Source organism: Coloeus monedula (assembly GCF_965178545.1).
Source record: "Coloeus monedula genome assembly, chromosome: 1".
In the NCBI taxonomy this organism is placed as follows: domain Eukaryota; kingdom Metazoa; phylum Chordata; class Aves; order Passeriformes; family Corvidae; genus Coloeus; species Coloeus monedula.
Genome location: NC_138781.1, coordinates 24,049,007 through 24,066,878, shown reverse-complemented (window position 1 = coordinate 24,066,878; position 17,872 = coordinate 24,049,007). Strand labels below are relative to the sequence as shown.

At 36.1% G+C, this 17,872-nt stretch overlaps 1 protein-coding gene across 1 annotated transcript in view; it reads right to left on the bottom strand.

The window, feature by feature from the left end:
- The window catches only part of VPS50 (VPS50 subunit of EARP/GARPII complex), an 85,957-nt gene that overhangs the window by 14,118 nt on the left and 53,967 nt on the right, over positions 1–17,872 (bottom strand). Inside the window, exons 21-22 of the mRNA XM_082293745.1 lie at positions 12,983–13,104; positions 8,967–9,047 (exon numbers count right to left, since the gene is read on the bottom strand). Of these exons, the coding sequence (XP_082149871.1) occupies positions 8,967–9,047; positions 12,983–13,104 (203 nt within the window). The remainder of the gene's footprint in view (positions 1–8,966; positions 9,048–12,982; positions 13,105–17,872) is intronic.

Sequence of the window (17,872 nt, the reverse complement as noted above, 5' to 3'; positions counted from 1 at the left end):
AGCGAGTGACAGAGCTGGGGGAAGAGTATCAGTAGTAAACATTCTTTCAAAGACTAATTACAAATTATGTAAAAACCGAGTATTATGAAGACTTCATTTTGTATTCATCGCACTTCAGAGTTGCCTGCCACTTTGGACACATTTTAAACATTTTTTTCTTCCTTTCTGCTTCCCATGAAGGTGAGTAACTAATGAATCTTTTGAAAGCCAAAATTGTGTTGTATCTGAAGAACACAAAAGGTACATGAGAACTGGCTAAATCAAAGATATGCTAGCTTCAACTAGGGAGTCAAACTCTTGTTCAAATATCATGGCCAAACAGCACAAGCATTTCATTCTCTTAATTTGTTCTAAAAAGCAGGCACTGCAAAAGCATGATGACAGCAAAAAGGAAACAGCCAGTGCGCCAATACCCCAAAAAAGCACAAGATCACTCTGAAAGGGCCTTACTGATGCAGGTGTTTTTTCCTCCTGCCTTCATTAACAGAAGTGATAAAAAGACTGAAAGCAGAAAATAAAGGGGCAAAACATACAGGCTGGAACAGGAAATAAGGCTACAGACTATTTAAAGAAATCAGATGTTTTTCAGCGTAGTGGACTTGTTAAAGTTAACCCTTCCAGTAATGAAGAAAATCTGGAAGAAAATGTCTGTTGCCAGAGTTTCCCTTTGTGTACCACAGCAAACAATTATGAGTCCTGTAAAACTGCCAGCCTCAAGAGGAAGAGGAGAGGAGGGGAGTAGAAGCCAGAAAACTAAATAGCAGCCAGCCAAACTTTAATTTCAAGAAATGTCAAGTTACACTGAGAACATATTGTAGCACCCAGTATTAAGCATGTAGAGAGCAATACTAAAGCAGAATAAACTTGCTTAGCTTTTCCCTGCATCAGACTAGTAGGTCTTGCTGATCCAGCAGAACCGTGATATGTCAAAGACATATCACAGCCCACACAACATCCTTGTAAGAAAACTGGACAAAACAGATTTAATAAAATAATTTCAAAGTATACATGGAACTGATGCAAACTACAAGGTGCTCTTTTCCTTCCTTGACAAATAGGAAAAAAACCAAAGTGTTAAAAAAAAATTTTAAAAATTATTAAAAGCGCCAGACTTATCTGAACAATAACCCAATGAACTGTAGCAGGCACAGCAGGACAGGTTAACCAGCATTGCCTGCAGACACCTTACAGCAGGTCTTGCATATTAAATTTTCTCTAGCCTTAGTTTAATTTCCTCATACTGTCATAGGAAAAGAACCGAGTTTTGTAATGCTATACCTGATAGGCATACCCAACTAGCAATTATTTATAAAAGCTGCTTTGCTATAAAGGCCTGAAAATATCAGGATGAAGCGTTAAAGCAGGCTTATGACTGCTTTGCCTATTTAAGGGTTGCTAATAACAGTAGTGTGAACTACAGTGTGCGCTTTGCAAAGTATCTTTGTAAGATACCTACAGTTGAATACAACAAAAAGGTACGCGTTAGCAAATAACAGGTATCAGATGAATGGGAGCATGATACTGTTTAATTGCTGGGTATTTCACTTTATCATTTAATTGTTTACTCCCAAGAAGGAAATTTTTAATGAACGGGTAGAAAAATAAAATCTATCTGCTTAAGGAACAAGCCTCTCCTTCAACCCCTTCCTCTAAAAATGTCATCTGTAACAAGAGAACGTTTTCAAGTTTGGCTGAACCCAGTGGTAAATCTCTGTTAAGCCTTCCATCTCAATGGGAAGAGGAGATTATAAAATAATTACCTAAATTAGAAGTATAAATTATATCAGGTAATTACCTGAGTTAAAAATTTGACATTCAGTTTGCAAGAGAAACATTTTTACAGGTCTGATCTCATCACGAGAACAGAAACACTTATTTCAGTTATAAGAAATAAAGAACTTATAACTGAAGTAACTGATTATCTGCCAATTATGGTGAAATAGCTGACAGATAATTAATCATGCACTTTCACTAACTTTAAACAAAATACTGTAAACTCCACAACCTGTCCCCCGCATACAAAGTGCTGCAGATCACACTCATAACCAATAATCTTTTAAAACTGCACTTCTTCTGGCCTAATACTTTTTGCACAAGATTACAGTTTTAGAATCGTTGTGATTTAATATACATACACAATAGCAAAAATTTTAGGTTTGATTTTATATTAACTCTAAATGTTACTGAAGAAATTCTGATCTTAAAGGAGTCAGTGGTGTCCAAAAAGCATGGACAAAATGGTACTATCTGAAAAGGTTCTGGCAGCAGAACAGTCTACAGCACCTGTGACATACTAAGACTGTTACCAAGAACTTATGTGTGCTGATGGACAAAGAAAAGCATACTAACCCCAAATGTTTACATAAAATAGGCTAGCTCTATCATCTCTGTTTATAAAACTGCAATTAGTAGTTTTTGTAATATCACGAGCATAGATTACAAGAAAACAAACTGATCAAAGAAAACATAACGCCTTACTGTATTCAAAAGCTGTCTGAAAGTAAGTTCAACTAAATCCAAGTAGACGCTTAATATACAAGAATTTTTTATCACAAGAAATGCACTGAAGGCTTTTTTCCTCCCCTTTCAGCTTGCACATCCCTAACTCTTCTTGAAACTGAATGCTGAAAATTATAGGTAGGGCCAATTGCAAAAGCACACTGCTTTCAAGGTAAAAGTACATCTTGAATATGTTGTAAACGTGTTAAGGTTTCAAAATGGTACTTTACAATACCCCTACTATGTTTTAAGTTGCAAAATTAGTATTTTCTTGCTGAGGGGCACAAAACTTACCAAGAAGGTAATCTTGCCTCAACCTCAGGAAAGTAAATCAAACATAAACAATGTAAGCTACTACAATGATCGCTACTCTACCGACTTTAAGAAAGCAGATCTTTAAAAAACCAAACAACAAACCATCTGGAGAAATAATGCTTCTAATATTCGATTATTTTCAATCCTTTCCAAGCCAGTGATATCTTTATAGCATTATTGAAGAGCCATAAAAGGGATCCCCAAGCTTCCCAACACTTATAGCACACACATTTCACACTGTCCCCAGGGTTGAACTGATCAGCATTGCCTCACAGCAGACATGAGTGTGGATCCTCCATGTTCTTTGTCACAAAAAAAGCATGTCCTAAACTTCAGTTGGGTCAGTCCCACTGACTTCAGTAAAAGAGTTCAATAAAGTTTGCACTGAAACTTCTGGGATCTTTGCATTTCTTTTGTTTTTTAATGTTCAAAGTTAAATGGCAGACTTTTTGCATAAAAAATTACAAGAAGCTGGAAAGTTTATTTACTATCTTGCCTCAACCAATGTAACAATGCCTCTATCAGGAACCACTGTGTACTGACAGACAACTGAGAAAATGAGTCATTAACTACGCCCTAAAAAATAAATGCCAAATGAGACTCCACAGAAAAGCACACACACAGGCAACCTTAGGAACCTGAACCACAACCTTGCAAAAAACCCACATAAGCTGGTCTGGTCTGCTCATACACATTTTTACTGCAGCACTTTCTTGTCAAAGAAAGTTTCTCAGGAAGAGCTGCTGCTGGTTCCCAGGTGCTCAGCTGTGACTCTGTGGGCACCTGCACTCCTCTGGAACCAGCCCATTTTGGGTGCCCAGAAAGAAGAGTCTGAAGTGACTAAAATGAGATGTCTGCAGAGACTGCTTAAAGAGAGACCAAGCAATTGCCAAAATCCAGAAAATGTATCCAATTAAATAAGCTCAAAAACTTCAGTATATTATTCCAGTCTACTTGGTAATACAGTCAAGTAAACAAAAAAAAAAGATGTATGAAGAACTCTAAATGAATAATGTGAGGAAGGAAAACACCTGCAGAAGTCCTAGCATAATTTCAAAGTGCTTGTCATGTCAGAACTTTGTATACACAGAGTTCTCTTCCCTTGACAAGCAATTCATACAACAGCTTAAAAATTGTCATTATGTACATTTAGAAATCTTTTTTAAATAGAGGAAAGAGAAAACTCACAAATTGCGTTTTCTTCTTTTTTTCTTCAGGTTTTTTTTTTTTCCTTTTAAGCAGCAGGAGACCAAGCATGGATAAGAAACATTGCACAAGTTATCTTAAGCCAAATAAAACCTCACCAAGAATCACAGCTACGATTTCACTGAGGACCTTAACTACGCCCTTTAGGAGCTGCCTCCTGCGCTAGGCACAGCCATGTCAGGTAAACAATTCCACAGCTAAGACTCTCCAGAGCTTGCCATTAGTATTTTGCCAAACCATATGTAACAGGGCACCCATCCACAGTAGGTAATGCAGGACAGTGATGTGACATTTTAAGTAAAACCAAACGGTTTGTTTCCAGCACTGGGGCTAATGTAACTGAACTGTACCATTTCACAGGATCAAAGAGTCAAAGCCAAAATGGGATGGGAAGTCAGGCATGAAGAAAAAAAATTATTCCTACCAATCTTTATCTTATTTGTACAGCTGAAAAATCTTCATTTTCCATCTCTGCACCATCAATCTCTAACCTGACACTGCCAAAAGACGTATACTTTCTGGGGAAAGAGTCCAAAAGGCAAAGACAGATTCAAAGATACAGTGACCAATACTACTTTACATCAGCAGTTCCTCCCATCTACTCTTCTATACATTGCATTGCAATGCTTAGATACTTTATTACATTGATTTATTTTCTACTGCTGTAAAACACAGTAACTCTAAGAAACTCCGTTCTAAATTTCAGTTTTGCTTGAGGAAACCTGTTTGCAATGAATAATTTATGAGCATTCCATGGCTATTTGCCCCCCAAATCTCTCTTTGCAGCAGTATCACTCAAAGCAGCTATTTACATTCACAGGACATTCACAAACAACATCTAAGCAATGGCTGTATGACAATTACATTACATTTTGTGAAGATAAGGAAGCTGCTTAAAAAACGACAAAGCAAGGAATCAGAAGTAGGCATTTTCCTTCCAAAGCACGAATTACCACAACAAACTGATCACATAACAAACTTACTGATGCCTTGTACCTGGGGGCTCACAGGTCCCAGTGAACTAACATGGACATCACTATTGTGTAAAAACACATTCCTGTTAGAAATGACAAACACAAGGACATAATGTGTGTAGGTACCTCTACACACCTGACTCGGAAATTGCCAGTGAGGAGATATAAGCAACTCAAAACAGGGGCTTGTTTTGGTGTATTCAGCCTAATCTAAACCACATCTGAGTGAGGCTGAAAGAACAGCACTTCTTCGTCCCCTTTTCACTCTTCTCTTTCTGTGTTTTCTTTTTAATGCAATCTGCTTATATGAATGAGTAGAGTGTTTGAAGAGCGCTACTTTTGGAGGATCCAGAAGTAACTATTAAATTATTAACTCTGAAGCTGCTGCATAGCAGAAATCTGTATGAAAGCTTCGTGCTAGATGTGGAAAGACCTGACTATGAAGTTCTGATACACATATGAAGTTCAGTACAGTGTAGCCAAATAAATCTTTTAAAGTCATACTGTTCTCTTAACTCTCAGACATTAAACTGGACTCCAACCCACTTAAAAAAAAATATTCCTAGTGCTTTTATTTTTTATACTCTTGATTTATCCTAAAGGTATTTCTTTAAGGCAAAGACAAGTAGGTTATACACAGAAAACTGCTTACTCAATCTCTGTAAGCTGTCAGCACATTTCCACATAACTTACTATAACAAAGCAAATAAAGTTTTGCTAATTTGTAGGCCTGTTTTCTTTTTTTTTAAATTAAGCCTGTTTATCTATCAAAAGAAATTTCAGATCATACTTAAACCAGTATCAGCCGCGCAGAGATTTTAAAAAAAGCCATAATTGGACTTCATTATTATTAAATTTGTAACACTTTGAAATTGGAAGCATATCTAAAGCAGTAGTGTTTTAAGAACCTGCTTGCTCAATTAAGGCCTTTCATCATTGTCATCATAAAGTCCTTCATAACTGTCATTTTGATTACATCATACAGAACATCCAAATTTTTTTAAAAGTCCAAATTAAAAATGCTTTTGTATCACAATTACAACCAGCAGGGGCACATTTACTACCAACTGAAGTGGTTTGGTCATTGCTTTTTGTTTGGGGGGTTTTGTTTACTATAATGTGGTTTATCATTTATCAGTGTAGGAGAGACATACTGACATTGAATAGTATGTATCACAGCTGAGGTGTCACAGTATTGCCTTGCAAAGAAGTTAACAGGACTAAACACATGTTCACATCTCAGCTATTTCCTGTTCACTGTCTAAAACATTAATCTAAACTGCAGGAGGACTTGCTGCAGGTATTAAAGTACATTTGGTTTTGCTATGAAGTTTTAGACTGCAAAACAGTGGAGAAGTGATTCAGCTATAGTTGAATACTGCTCAGAAGGGACAAGGACCCCCAGAAGAAGCAGGAGGCACGTGATGCATGGGAAGGGACGGATGGAAGTAGAGGAAGTGCTTTAAATTGCTGCACTCTTTTGCACACTGGCTACAAGTCAGAAATTTGAATTAGTCTCTCAGTGGTCCAAATAAAAACCAGACTTACTTCTTTTCCAAGTGTGGTTAGTATGCTGTAAGCACAGTATATGCTAAAGGACAGAAACCTCTTGCACTGTAATAATGGGAAAATAGAGCAGCTCCATAAGGAGTTACAGGGAATGCCTCCAATCGACCTCCATACTCTTCATACTGAACATGCTACAAAAATGCAAGGAAGAACATTTAGTGCTTTAACTTGCCAGAAGTGGAACTCCTACTCCACATCGCTTTTTCCTTCACAAAGGAAGCTTAAAATTCAGCTCAATAACAATAAAATAGTATTATACAAAAAAAGGTATCTGGTATAAACTAGATAGCATTAATTCAATCTCAAACAGAAACTCCCAGAATTCTACACAAAGCTGGAGGGGGTGGCCACTAAATTCTCCAATTATTCCTCTAACTCCTGACAATAAACATTGAGTTAAGAGGCCTTCATCCACTGATATCTCAAAAAGAGGAACAAACAAAGTCCAAGAGGAAAGCTAGAAATGATCCAGTCTAAATTACTGAAGAGTCTGGATACAGATCATGTAGTTCAACCTTCAAAGACACTGACAGATTTGTGAAATTATTCTGATCTACATGCAAGTCTGGCTGAGCTTTGGTCACAGATTCAGTATTGTCAGATTCAGACTATCTTTATGGAAATAAAATATTGATGCTGCCATCAGGAACTGAAATGTGACAGAAATGAAGCCCTTAATAAAGGTACCATGCATAGAAGACAAGGCAACAACCTTAAATTCCCAACAGGCCAGGGGACTGAATGCCACAATGCAAACATAAATACTTTCAGAAAGCAATTTACAAAAATCTAAAGTAAGATAGGAGAATCCCTTGAGCGGTTCAGAACTGTCCATACAGTCTTGAGAAATACCCTTTTTATGACACAATGAAAATGAACCTTGACTTCCACAAACTCTTAAAAATAAGCAAACAGTAAACAAAAATACCCAGAACACTTTTACTTCCTCATAAATCAAAAAGTGAAAAATTTCCATTTATAGTATAAGACTAGCATAATTTCATAAGATGTTAATAAATTTCATGGAATGTCTTTAAGTTAATAGCATTTAGCTAAAATTTCTTTCTTCTTTCAAATCTCACATTGTATATAGCTATTAATTTCAATTGTCAATAACATTATCTGTTACAGTACTACTAATGATTGAGGAAGAAAACAAACTGCTGTTATTTTTCCATTTCACTCCTAGAAATGTTTCTTTTGTTTTTTAATCATTTTAACTGCTAAAAAATTATGAAGTCTGCAAAGCAGTCAGGAATCATCACTATAGAGAAATTTTAAAAATTAATTCCATAACTTTCCATTTTTCCATAATCTTTAACTGATTCATTTGCAAGTTCTTCCTAGAATTAATTTTTCTTTCTGCATACACTGCCTTTGAGAAGAATATCAAGAAGCAGTTTTCTGTTTTACAGAGGCCTAGGGTTATTAGTTATCTCATGCTCCCTCTACTGACTGTGTAAGAAATGGCCCCCAAACCCTCTAAGATGCTTCTCTGTGAGAACAGTTTAGGACTCGATATAATGCTTCAAGGAATTAAAAAAGCATAAAGTAAATTTCTGTGGAGTGTCAAATCCTTGTGCAAGTCAGAGCAGAACATCTTTTTCTTCCTTCTAAGATAGAAGCCTCAGAAAATAAAACCTCCCTGTAGCATCCATGGTATTAACTACTATACAAGCCATTTATGATACCCTTAGGAAACTTCTTCACAATGCTTCAAAGGTTTTATATTTAGGTGGAATATAAGAACTTCAAACTTCCATTTCTGGTGTAGTTTTTAGCAATATTTTTTTTTTATAATCTGTTGTTCAGTTGAATCCACAAAAACTACCTACAGTCTCCTTTACCATCCTCCCGTGAAGGACAGTAATCTACTGCCAGTGTGACACGAGCACCATATTTACTCTTCACAGTCTGAAAATAAATCATGAAATGACTGATGGGATATAATGTAAAAAATACATCCGGGAAAGTTCCCCAAAATTAAGGAAGGACTTAGTATACTACCTCTATTATCTTGAAAAGCAAATAATCTTCAGGATAGCTTACTGTTTTGCTATTCTTTAACTGAAGAAAAATGAGTCATCTATTTCTTTTTATAAAATGTGTCTTAGTAGGGATAATAACTGAATGACTCTCTTTATTACATGAACCATAATAGAAGATTTAAATGCAGAATTTCATTGTTACATTTAGCAAAATCTATTTAATTAGTTTTGTTGCACATTAGAAACAAGTGATTTCATACAATAATGACCTCTACATCATGAAACTAAGCCTTTGTTATTAGACACTGAATGTGAAAAGAGAAAAAAAAATCAAAAAGCCATGATGAAATATAATTCCTGAATGTTGTACACAGACCTCTATCCCACTGAGCATTAACAAAATCCAGGTACTTACCAGATCAATCAGACTCTCCTGGATTCTGTTCAGTGTGGTGCGTAATCTGCTGCTACTGAGGCCCAGTCCCGTTGATTCAAACTGGAAGACATACATTCTACTCAAGCTGGGAAAGGAAATCTCATTGGTTTAAACTTTAAAGTTGTACAGCAAAACTTAAGTTTGTAAAAACTATCTACAACTTACTTACATTAAAATTTTAGCACAGAATCATAACCGTACAAAATGAAAATCCACAGAGGTCACAGCACTCAACACTGCACTGGTGTGAATAATGACCTAAGTATCCTTCATGAAGATGACAGTGTATCATTCATACCAATAAAACATCCAGTATCTTTTATTGTTGTAATTCTGTATTTGGCTGCAGGACTCTGGATTTTCTCATTTGGGTGATGAGCCCAGAATGGTGCCCCACGATGCCCCCTCCGAGCCTTGCATTCACATCTCACCCAAGTCAAATGGGCTTCACTGCTCTTTCTAGCTATAAAATCTCTTGTATTATCAAATATATATCTTGCATTTATAAAAATTGTAACTACTGATCTTTATAAAACAGTCATTACTACTTAATGCCTATAAAGATCTACCTCAGACATGTGCCATCTTCATGTTCATGGCTCAGGAGTGTGTGGGGCAGAATATCAGCTGGGATATATAGTTATATATACACCTGTGCTATATATATGTATTTATTTTATATATATATATATATATATACATATACACACACATATATATAGCTACACTAATTTCCTGCTAAGTGCAATGGATTATACCAGCTGAGGGTCTGATGTGACATGCATAATTATTGTAACTACTTGTCTTCTACTGTTAATAAAAAACCCCAACAAACTAACACAGTTAAGAAAGTGGAAACAGGACATGTAAGAAACACACATTTAAGTCAACAACCTGAAAGGATTTGAATACAGTTCTGGTATGTGATTCACACCAAAAGGCAATTTGCTGAACAATATTTAGGGCACTGTTGTTCACTGCATTATTAGACTTCCTTTCAGTGAGCTGAATCAGGCAAGGAAGTATTTGAGCTCACGTGACCTCCTCCTCTCCTTTTGAATACAAACAGGTATAATTTAGGTCCCCATTTACTGCATCTAAAGTTTCTGATTTAAGATGTCCATCTGCCCAAATTCTTCTATATATTAAATGACAATTTACATCTGAGTTGAATTCCCACCAGAAGTATACTCTGATGAAATCTAAAACCTGATCTAGGAGATACATCCACATTTGATAAACTGATAAATAGAAATGTTCATGCCTTTATTTTATTGCAAGTGAAGTAACCTTTTTTACAAAAAAAATTTTTATCTTTCTTCAAATATTTACTGTAGAAGCATCAGTTCTAAACTGTCTTTGACTTTGCAGGTGTATGGGTGAAAAAGAAAATAACTTTTTTTCCTTAAAGAAATCCATCCTTGATTCTCCATGTTATCTTTTTTCCCTTCTTAACATCATATAGTACTTTTTCAAGACATGGACATAAGGACTGCAAATTCAAGACTGACTATTCCCTCTGTTAAGGTAAGAACAAACAGAAAAAAAAGCCCTGCTTAAATGTAAAAAACCCACATATGTTAAAAATATATTTGCAAGTTTCAGCCATTTAAGGAATTTGCATCATCAAATCTACCATTAATTCTTTCTCTTTCTGCCTTTCAATTGCTAACTTCCAATTGCTAACTTCCAATTGTTATCAGTAACTTCTACTTATTTATTCTATAATGATATATTTCTTTCTAAAAACTGGTAATTTTGAATTGGAAACATATCTGAATGAAAAAGAAAGTAAAAACAAACATAAATTTCCATGAAACTTTACATGTTCACAGTACTCCAGATTTACCAGGCAACCAGTTACACCCTGAAATCAGAATTGTTCGTCCATATGTATGAGGGAGGAAAAAAAACAAGAAGCAAAGTAATTGTTGCTCAGAATTTTTCCACAAGGACAGAACCTCATGGCTTCACAATGAATGTTTCACTCATCAGTACATCCGACTCGCTTCATACAAGATTCTGCTATTTCTATATGCAGAACTACAGATTTCTAAATTTCACAAATTGATGGCCTAGTAAGGCTAGTAAGCAGAGCATTAAACAATTTGAAGAATATTTCTATTCACCAAAAATTTTACCCTTATAGTTATCAAAAAAACATTAAGTTTACAAAGTAGTGCAATGTCCTGTCAAAAAAAATAAAACCTCAATTTTTTTCTGCTAAGGAAGACTATTTTATGGCATGTTCATTAATGTCTTACGTTTTAGTGAACAGATGTTAAATACAAGGAATTCCTTTTAATTTTATTTTGTTTTGCTCCATAATTTGAAACAAGGCAGGTTTAATTTGCATCCCACAAATAAAGAAAGTTTGGAAAGCAATTCTAGTTACAACCATGTTTAATTTTTGGCAGTGAAGAAAGCTAAATACTGACTACATAGGATAATGATTCTAAAGAGGTCTGGAAACAGCAATGACAGCATCATGAATGGACATAGAACTCAACATGTGTATTTTAAATCCCTAGTTTTCACTGAGTGGCAATGAACTCTGTATAATCAATCACTCCCCTTATGTGTGTACTAACTGACATATACAACATAACCACAAGTATTCACAAATAATTTTAAACATTTAAGGAAGTCATACCAGCATACTCTAAGAATCCCATTTGACATTATTTTCTGAATAAAAATAAAACAGGAACACTCTGAGTGGTCTAAATCACATACCATCACCCATCTCTACTTTCTACTACGGGGAGTGAGGACATTTAAGCAGCATTACAAGAGGATTTATTACAATCATAAACCCTTGTAAGCATTGTGTTTCCCACGGAAAACAATCTGTCAAAACAAATACTAGGCACACTACAAAAACATCACAATTTTACCACTCATCTGCTATAACATTTACCTGCCTAGCACTGTGCTGTTCTCTGTTAGAAGCACAGAGTGAGGAAGTCAGTATGGGCTTTAGAAACACAAAACAGGAGGGGCAAAAAAAAAAAACCAAACAAAACAATAAATGCAACACAATATGATTACCAGAGCAACTAAGCCAATGGAAATCCATTATCTTAACAAAATACCTAAAAAACCCCAAACCACAAACAAACAAACAAAAAACCAAAACAAAAAACCCAACAAAACCAAAAAAACTCCCACCCATCTTGTAAACACAAATTGCAAATACATTTGTCCTGCCAAATAGAACAGTTCATATTTAGAACCATATGTTGTCTGAAAATTCCTTACGATGTGCCAACACACGATGATGGATTTGGAACCCCTAAATAGTGTTACTTGTGGAGTAATTTAGGGGCCAAGAAAGCAGAAAGTTGTTTTTACACGCAGCTATTAAGACAATTCTATTGAAAGTTGATCTATGCTATGTAAAGACATTGCCAACAAGCATTTATTTCAACTACAAGATCACTCAAAAAAACGTTGTTTCCATTAATGCAAGTAGTTTGACAGAAGAATACTAGATCTGAAAAAGTCTCTTTCAAACATCTTAAACTTGAGTTACTGCTTAACTTTCAGGGCCCCCTCCCTTTTCCTACATTTGCTATTCTTATGTAAACTAGAGAAATCCATATAGAAAAATTCAATCACCTTATACTGTCTAGGCTCAAACCACCCTCCTTGTGCAGACTGTTCCTTTGCTTTGCTACCCACTTTCTACCGCTACTTCTAGGTATTTAACATTTTCTTTCCTACTTTTCAATACTGCTGGAAAAAAGAATAGAGAATCTATCGATTCAAAACATAATATGATTAATGTCTCAGTGACAATAATGCTCCCAATACTTCTTTCCCTTATTGCTGATCTAATCAGCCTTTTCTTTCTCCTACATTCAAATCCATTCTCTTGCCACTAATTTTTCTGTGGATTACATATTAGGTAGTATCTTAAGCAAAGAGATCTCCTTTGTATTTTCATTCTGTGTATATAGTGATACGTGAAAAAGAAAAATGCTTCCACCTACCGTGTCATTTCGGCCAAAAAATGTATAGACTGCATACAGATAGTAATCAAAGAGCTGGGACATGAAGTGGATCACATCAAATGCAATCGGTTTCAGAATATTCATCATCTGCATGTATTTCCCTTAAAAATTAAATATAGAAGATCAGTTTCCTCACCACAAGTGCTAAAAAGACAGTGCCAGTTTTACCAAACTCAAAACCAGCTTTACAAAGTGTATTATTTAGCCTTCAACGTTGATTAACAACAACTTAATAATAGTTTACAGATTGGGAGGTTTAAAAACAAAGCTAAAATGATGGCTTAGACACCACAATTGTCTCAAGACTTCTCAAAATGTAGATGTTAAACCATACCAAAATGTCTTCAACCATTCTTGGCCTTCTAGTACCAAATTCAAAACATAGAACTTTCTGGATCCTCTACAAGTTTCAGCTTCATTTAGCTAAAAAATAATAATCTGCTAAAGTAGTCTCTGGCAAATACTATATAGAGCCACTGAAGATTTTATGCATTAGTGTGTTTATATATGCACATATGGATCTTTTTCAAGCAATAGAAAAACACGGTATAAAAATTATATGTCCAAGACTGGATTTTACTCAACAACTCCAGGAATTATGTGCTTCACATGGGTGATATAGCATTTTCTGCTCTCCTTCCTTTTTATCGTATGGTAAGAATCCCAAGTAGTTTTAAGATTTAAGTTTGAAATGTTTCCAGGGGGACAGACTGTGAGTAAAGGAGCATGTCAGTACCCTGGCACATCCAGGGAGAAGAATAATTCCTTCTCTTCATTCCTTGTCTCTGTTGTAACACACTTGACTTGGGTAAATAATTTTTTTTTAAAATAATAAAAACACCCCAACAGGACCTTCACCTATATGTTATGTAAATCAAATTGATCATAGGATTTGGACACCAAAAGGGATTTTTTCCTACAGACCTAGCTCATAGGGTCAGTAGCTTTCAGTCATTTTTATTTTCCAGCATAGGACATGGCTCTTCAAAGGGTCATAAAAGAAGCATACTTAAAGAAAACCCTGATATTGCAGAGACCCCACATTTCCTGCTGGCTAGGTCAAAAATGACATCCTACTTGCCTTTTTAGTGTTTTAAAAACAAAAAGAACACATAACAAGCTTTTGGTTACTATAGTAAAAGACAGAGAGCAACTTTTGAACCAAAACACAAATGCAGACTACCCAGCATGTAGGATACAGCAGGTCATTTCACAAAACGTCATGTTCGAGATGTGTTTTGATGTGACAGATTGGAAAAATTACAGGAAGGTGCTACAACAATTTATTTTTCTTGTAGTCAGCAACACTTCTTTTCAAGTTAATACTGTGCCCAGTAATAGATAGAGAAAATATTGGTTTAATCAGAGAAACTGGGTAACAAAGAAACAAAAGCTAGCTTTTAGTAATGGGGGAGTTACTTGAATTTTTCAAGCAAGTAATTGAGCAGGTCAGCAAGGATAACTAAGTTGAAAAATACATGATACAGCTACATAACCGATAAAATGGTAGAGCACTAGAGTAAGAATCAAGCAACAGCCTGATATTGCTACCTTCCATGTTTCTATCTAATTTAGACTCCCTATTGAATACTATGTGACTATGCTCCTGTTTGCTAAGACACACAAGAATACATTTTATTATTTTTGGAGATTTGACACAGGTTGTAATAATTAATATTTGTCAGTTTAGTCCATTTGTTAACTCTATAATACTTAATTATTTATGTTGAGACCCACAGCATTATGAACAAACTGAAAAGTGGACTTAAAAAATTTGGATGTTTGTGAAATGATGGTACTAGTACCCTAATTCAAGCGTCACCTTCATCTGTGCTATCTGAATATTCTGTACTGCCACAGGCTGACTTTTTCCACTTACTCTGTGATAAACACATTTTTAAACTTGCCTGCAACCCAAACACAATATAAGAGTGATAAGTCACATTCTGGACAGTTAAGACTTCCAAGTATCTGTGCAGCTGGCATGAATACTGAAGGTAATCTCTTGGGCAGTGTCTTATGCTTTTCCAAAGGGCTGTGCACTGTACACTGCCCAAGTATTGTCCCTATAAAAATCTTCCGATGCCAAGAACATTTCTCTATTACTACATCACTCAGCATCTTGATACAACAAGTGTTCCAAGAACATTTCCTCCTCGTTGCTCTCTCTAACAGGACACCAATTTTTTTAATGTCTACACATTTTTACCTACTTGTGCTAAAGTTACTATTTTGGGTTAAAAAGGGATATATAAGAACATTTCCAAATAGCACAAACACACTCCAGGATCAATATCAAAATAGAAACTTCCAGAAATACCTGAAAACAACAATTAAAGTTTCAGCAACTGAAAGTAGCTTGAATTTCTAGAGACTCCAGATAGCTAAAACTGCTGAACATTTGCCAGATTTCTTTTGAAGTATTTCTTGCAGAACTCCTTCTGTCCTTAGGGATAGCAAGTAGAAAGTATTCTTTAAGACTAATCTATATAGAACTGATGCACCTCACAAATTAGCACACACAAATCTTTGCCAATAAATCTCTAACAAGTCAACATGGCAAAGTGAGCTTTAAACTAGGAAAGATGGGGTAAGGGGAGAGTTATAGTGACCACGCATGCAGCAAAATAAGGTTTAAGTGGGAATACCTCCAGCAAGTACAAGCAGCCAAAGACATGAGTATAAGACAGGACTACGGGACATCCCTTTGCACTCCCACTGGGATATTGACACACTCAAACACCTCTGTAAAGTGCCTGTCCACCAAAGTACACAGTGTAGGGAACAAAGGGCAGGAATGTTGGGATAGCTTGTGTGACTGGAATATTGTCATGAAGGGCTACATGCTGTTTAGGAAAGACAGACCTGGAAAGCACGGTGGTGGAGTTGCCCTATATGTGAGGCAACACTTGGAATGTACCAAGCTGTGTCTTGGGGTGCATGATGAGTCAGTGGAGAGCTTAAGTTTTCGGGTAACAGGGCAGACTAGTAAGGGTGACACTGTCAGGGGTGTTTGCTACAGGCCACCTGATCAGGAGAAGGAAGTGGATGAAGTCTTTAACAGACAAGTAGAAGTAGCCTCATGGTCACAGGCCCTGGTTCTCACAGGGGACTTCAATCATCCTGACATCTGCTAGAAGAACAAAACAGCAAAGCACAAACAGTAAAGCACTGACAACTGACAGAGACAGTGAAAGATGCCAATGCAGAATGGTGTGCTGCTCAACCTTATGCTAATGAACAAGGAAGGCCTTGTTAGAGGTGTGAAGGTTGGGGACAGCCTTGGCTACAGTGACTATGAGATTGTGGAGTTCAGTATCCTGCATGAAGGAAGCAGGACAGCAAGCAAAATTGCAACCCTGGACTTCCGGAGAGTTAACTTTAGCTTCTTGGGGATCTTTTTGGAAGAATCCCATGGGGACTGGCCCTGCAGGAAAGAAGGGTCCAAGAGAGATGGTCAGTACTCAAGCACCACTTCCTCCAGGCTCAAGAATGGTGCATCCTGATGAGCAAGAAATTAGGCAGAGAGGGCAAGAGAAGAGCATGGATGAACAAGGAACATGTGTCAAAACTCACTAAGCAGGAGATATAAATGAGGTGGAAGCAAGGACAGGCCACTTGGAACAAATACAGAGATGTTGTCGGAGTGAGTAGTAGTAAGATAAGAAAAGCCAAGGCCCACCTGGAATTAAATCTGGTCAAGAACATGAAGGACAACAAGAAGGGCTTCTTCAAATACATCAATGACAAAAGGCCTGCTACTAAATGGAGAAGTAACCCCGGTGAGGGGATGCAGAAAGGGCTGACATATCAAATGCCTTCTGTCATCAGTCTTCAATGACAAGACCACCCCTCAGGAGTCTCAGACCCAGGGGACCAGGAAAAAGGAATGGTGGAAGGAAGACATACATTAAGAGCCAAGATGCCACTTTGAAGTGCAAAGTGCAAATTCCATTGTAGCTAAGTCATTCTGAAAGACTATGTGATTTACGGTTTTTTATGTCATGTGAGGGTCTGTTATGTGACCAATCACTCACTTCAGCTACCGACTTCTGCTGTGAGAAGCATGTTTGTCACCACCATTATTATCTTCTCAAAAGATAATGGGGTTTAAAGAAAGCAAAATCTAAGAATTTGTCCTCAAAACCCATTCTTAACACATGCAAAAATGAGACTGAAAAAGCATTAAAACCCTTCAACATAAGAAATACCCACTAACCTATTTCTTAGGTCAGAATGATATTAATTAAGAGATCACTGAATCAATATACATAATGACATAGTCATTAATTATTCTTGTTGATATATAGCGCTTAGTCAAAATATTCCACACAAATTTAACACAAGTTTACTCTTCCTTTACATTTTAAGTCAACATGCAACGGCTTGATAGGAAAAATTAACCTTATAAATTAGTCTAATGGCTACTTCATACTAGAAAGAGAAATAATTACATTGGATTATTAACGCAAGAGAAATCTGATTAATTGTTCACTTGAAATTCAAACACAATTGTAGCAGCTCCCACTTAAATTATACATTAGTAACTCATTTATGTAGTTTATAAATATTAAGCTACATTTTTTTTATTCATCTAGCTTACATACAAAGCATACAGCACATAGAAATAGTTCAAAATGCTTAACAAACACTGTCATACTCATTCAGTGGGTACTACTACATTCATAAAAAGTAAGGCAATGATTTCTGTTACTTGACTGGGCAACATAAATCTGCATCTTCATCACTATGACTGAAAAACAGCAAAGAAAAACATATTCAAGAGGGAAAATAGTCATCCAAATAACTACTGATCTACTGTATTAACTTTTAGGGTGCAGAATTTCAGATTGTTTTGAAGCAAGTATG